A 2651-nucleotide genomic window follows, 5' to 3' on the forward strand; every position below is an offset into this window, starting at 1 on the left:
CTATACATCAATTTGCTTGGTGAGAAAATAGTGAAGTGCAAAGAAGAATATGTACCGATGGTGGTGGTGGACTAGGAAGGTCCATAGGCGGAACACGGTCCTCTAATGATTGATGAACCGGAATGCATTATTACTCCAAAAACAAGCATGTATTATCTAGATAATAAAGATCATGATGATGCAGAAGCTTAGCCACACGTCACGAACTGATTGCTTCGGGAAAATATATTTGCCTCTGGAAGCATCGTCTGCCGTCAGCTAGTCATCAACCGAGGAGTTGCTTCCCCAGCCCCCACCATGCCGTTAGGATATCTCTGATTCTGCTAGCATGTCTGTTGCAACCCTAACAAAAAGAAGAAATGATCGATCTTGAGAAGATACTATCGGTTGTAATCCCTGCTCGCAGATCTCAATAACGGCATGCCAAGGGATCTCCTAACGGCAAGCCATCATCCTGATCGCAATACCTTATCACGGTATCAGGCCATCTCTATAAATTGGTCGTCTCGTCTCCCACAGTATTCATCCCACGCAAGCAGCCAACCAAAGCCTCATTCTGCGCTTCCATCCAACAAAGAGCTATGGCGCCATCCAACAAGTGCACGCTGGTCGCACTGCTCGTCGCCTTCGCCGTGGTCGCGCCGATGCTGCCTCCATCTGCGGCGGCCCGGGATGGCGGAGCAGCCAAGGCCGCCCCGGCTCCGGCGCCGTCGGCCAGCGGTGATGTTCGTCTGCACCCGATGGGCTTGATCGATGATATTATCGGTTTCCATATCCCTGACCTGCCTCTGCCGCCCATACTCCCTTGCCCTCCTGCGTTCCCGATAAAGATCCCATTCATCCCCTGCCGCAACGTCACGCCGTCGCCGCCGCCGGTGACCGAGTGTCGGCCAGGCCTGGCGAAGTACATGCCGCCATGCGCCGGTTTCCTCACCAGCAACGACAGCAGCGTGTCGTCGCCTCCGAGCAGGTGCTGCGACGTCATTGGGCCCTTATTCCAGGATAAGAGCACGTCGCCTCTGTGCCTCTGCCACGTCGTGAACGGCGACGCCGGCAAGCTCCTGCCGGCGCCGGTGAACCACATGCGCGCGACCTCCTTGCTGCAACAGTGTGGTTCCGAGTTCACAGCGGACAATGTTACCGACATCTGCGCAAATCGTAAGTCTCAAGTTTATTGACTGTCTCATGGTTATATTATTAGAATGCGTAGTAGATTCGTACGATCTAATATTATGCCTGTACTTTAATAAATACTTGATGACATCAATTGTTGCGTTAAACAGGTGACAACGTGTTCATAATCCCGCCGATGGATGCCGATCCGAGTCCACCACAGCGTCGCCACTGAACAAAGGGTTAGTGTGCTTTAATTACCTTTTCAGTTACTAGTTTGTGAGCCAGTGAATTGGTGTGTGTATCTAACATCCATGTTTTCTTTGGGTATTCTTGGCAGCTGGATCGCCATTAGAAGCAGATGAGAGGTTGATCCATTCTTGCATCAAGAGTAATAAGAACTATGGATTGCAGATCCATTATCGTCGTCATCGTAGTATTAGTAGTGTGTTAGGTATAGGTTAGAGTTAGAACCTCTTGCCAAGGAAGAAGTATCTGGATTAGTTAAGAGTTATTTGTGCCCTTTGTCATTGGAGCAGTTGTTTGCTCCATCAATCTAAGATGGCAAATATATATGCAGACATTATTTTGGGAATGATTTTGTTTATTTATCCAACGTCTTACATGAGATAGTAGTACTGTAGAATTTTTGCCTCTGTGATGTGATCTCATTGCTATATCTGCGCAGTATGTGAGCGCTCAAATATCTACGCGCTAGTCTGGGTTTGCAAAGAATGGAAGACATGTTCTGAATCCAGTTGTACTGAAGCGACTTCAGATTAGTATACCATCCCAGAATAACAAAACAAGCTTGCTGTTTAAGTAGATAAAATTATCCCTCCCATCACATAGTACTTTACCCAGAAGAGGACACGCACAAACTATAGCTGACAGCAAACGCTCTGCCGATGACAGAATCAGCAAACGACTGCTATTATATATTATCCTCCCGACGACAGAATTGACGGTTGTCGCTGCTAGTTAGTCATGGCCATCCTGCAACCAGATTTGCAGATTTGATCAGAACGGAACTGATTATACGACACTAATATTTGCATTGCAACTAGCTAATTGAAAAGAGGCAGCTGAATAGAAAAACAATACATAACCGACGACGACAGCGCTGGCGGCGGCAATGGCGTCGACGGTGGAGGACTTGGAAGGTCTATCGGCGGCACATCGTCCGCTGTTCATTAGATCAATCCAAATTCAGTAAAGGTTTGTTTCCATTCCACACAAGCAAGTGTATAGGCAGCAGCTAGGAGCGCAGCTGGCTTACTCAGGTTGCACGCCGCGGCAAGCATCTCGACGCGCACGTCGTGGCCGCACACGGAGAAGAGCTCCACCATGCGCGCGTGGATCATGGGCGCCGGCAGGAGCCGGCCGACGTCGCCGTTCACGACGTGGCACAGGCAGGTGACCGTGCCGTAGGCGAACATCGAGTTGAAGCCGCCGCAGCAGGAGGGCTCGGGCGCGTACACGCTGGAGTTGGTGATGAACCCCGCGCACGGCATCATCCGCATCAGCCAGGGCCGGCA

At 50.1% G+C, this 2651-nt stretch overlaps 1 protein-coding gene across 1 annotated transcript; it reads right to left on the reverse strand.

Annotated features, from left to right (window-relative positions):
* Positions 1-1912: 1912 nt before the first annotated feature.
* On the reverse strand, positions 1913-2651 carry LOC112879302. Its single transcript, XM_025943524.1, has 3 exons — positions 2393-2651; positions 2218-2299; positions 1913-2109 (listed from the first exon to the last, which is right to left on the reverse strand). Exons 1-3 carry the CDS (start codon positions 2634-2636, stop codon positions 2091-2093), a joined length of 345 nt encoding a protein of 114 aa, XP_025799309.1. The 5' UTR covers positions 2637-2651; the 3' UTR covers positions 1913-2090.

Source organism: Panicum hallii, chromosome 2 (genome assembly GCF_002211085.1).
Source record: "Panicum hallii strain FIL2 chromosome 2, PHallii_v3.1, whole genome shotgun sequence".
In the NCBI taxonomy this organism is placed as follows: Eukaryota; Viridiplantae; Streptophyta; class Magnoliopsida; order Poales; family Poaceae; genus Panicum; species Panicum hallii.

Bases quoted from the DNA above. Each gene is read 5' to 3' on its own strand.
- LOC112879302 (XM_025943524.1), bottom strand. From the start codon at position 2,636: ATGCGGATGATGCCGTGCGCGGGGTTCATCACCAACTCCAGCGTGTAC. The intron at 2,300-2,392 runs GTAAGCCAGCTG...TCTAATGAACAG, and splicing joins TGCCGCGGCGTGCAACCTGA to CGGACGATGTGCCGCCGATA.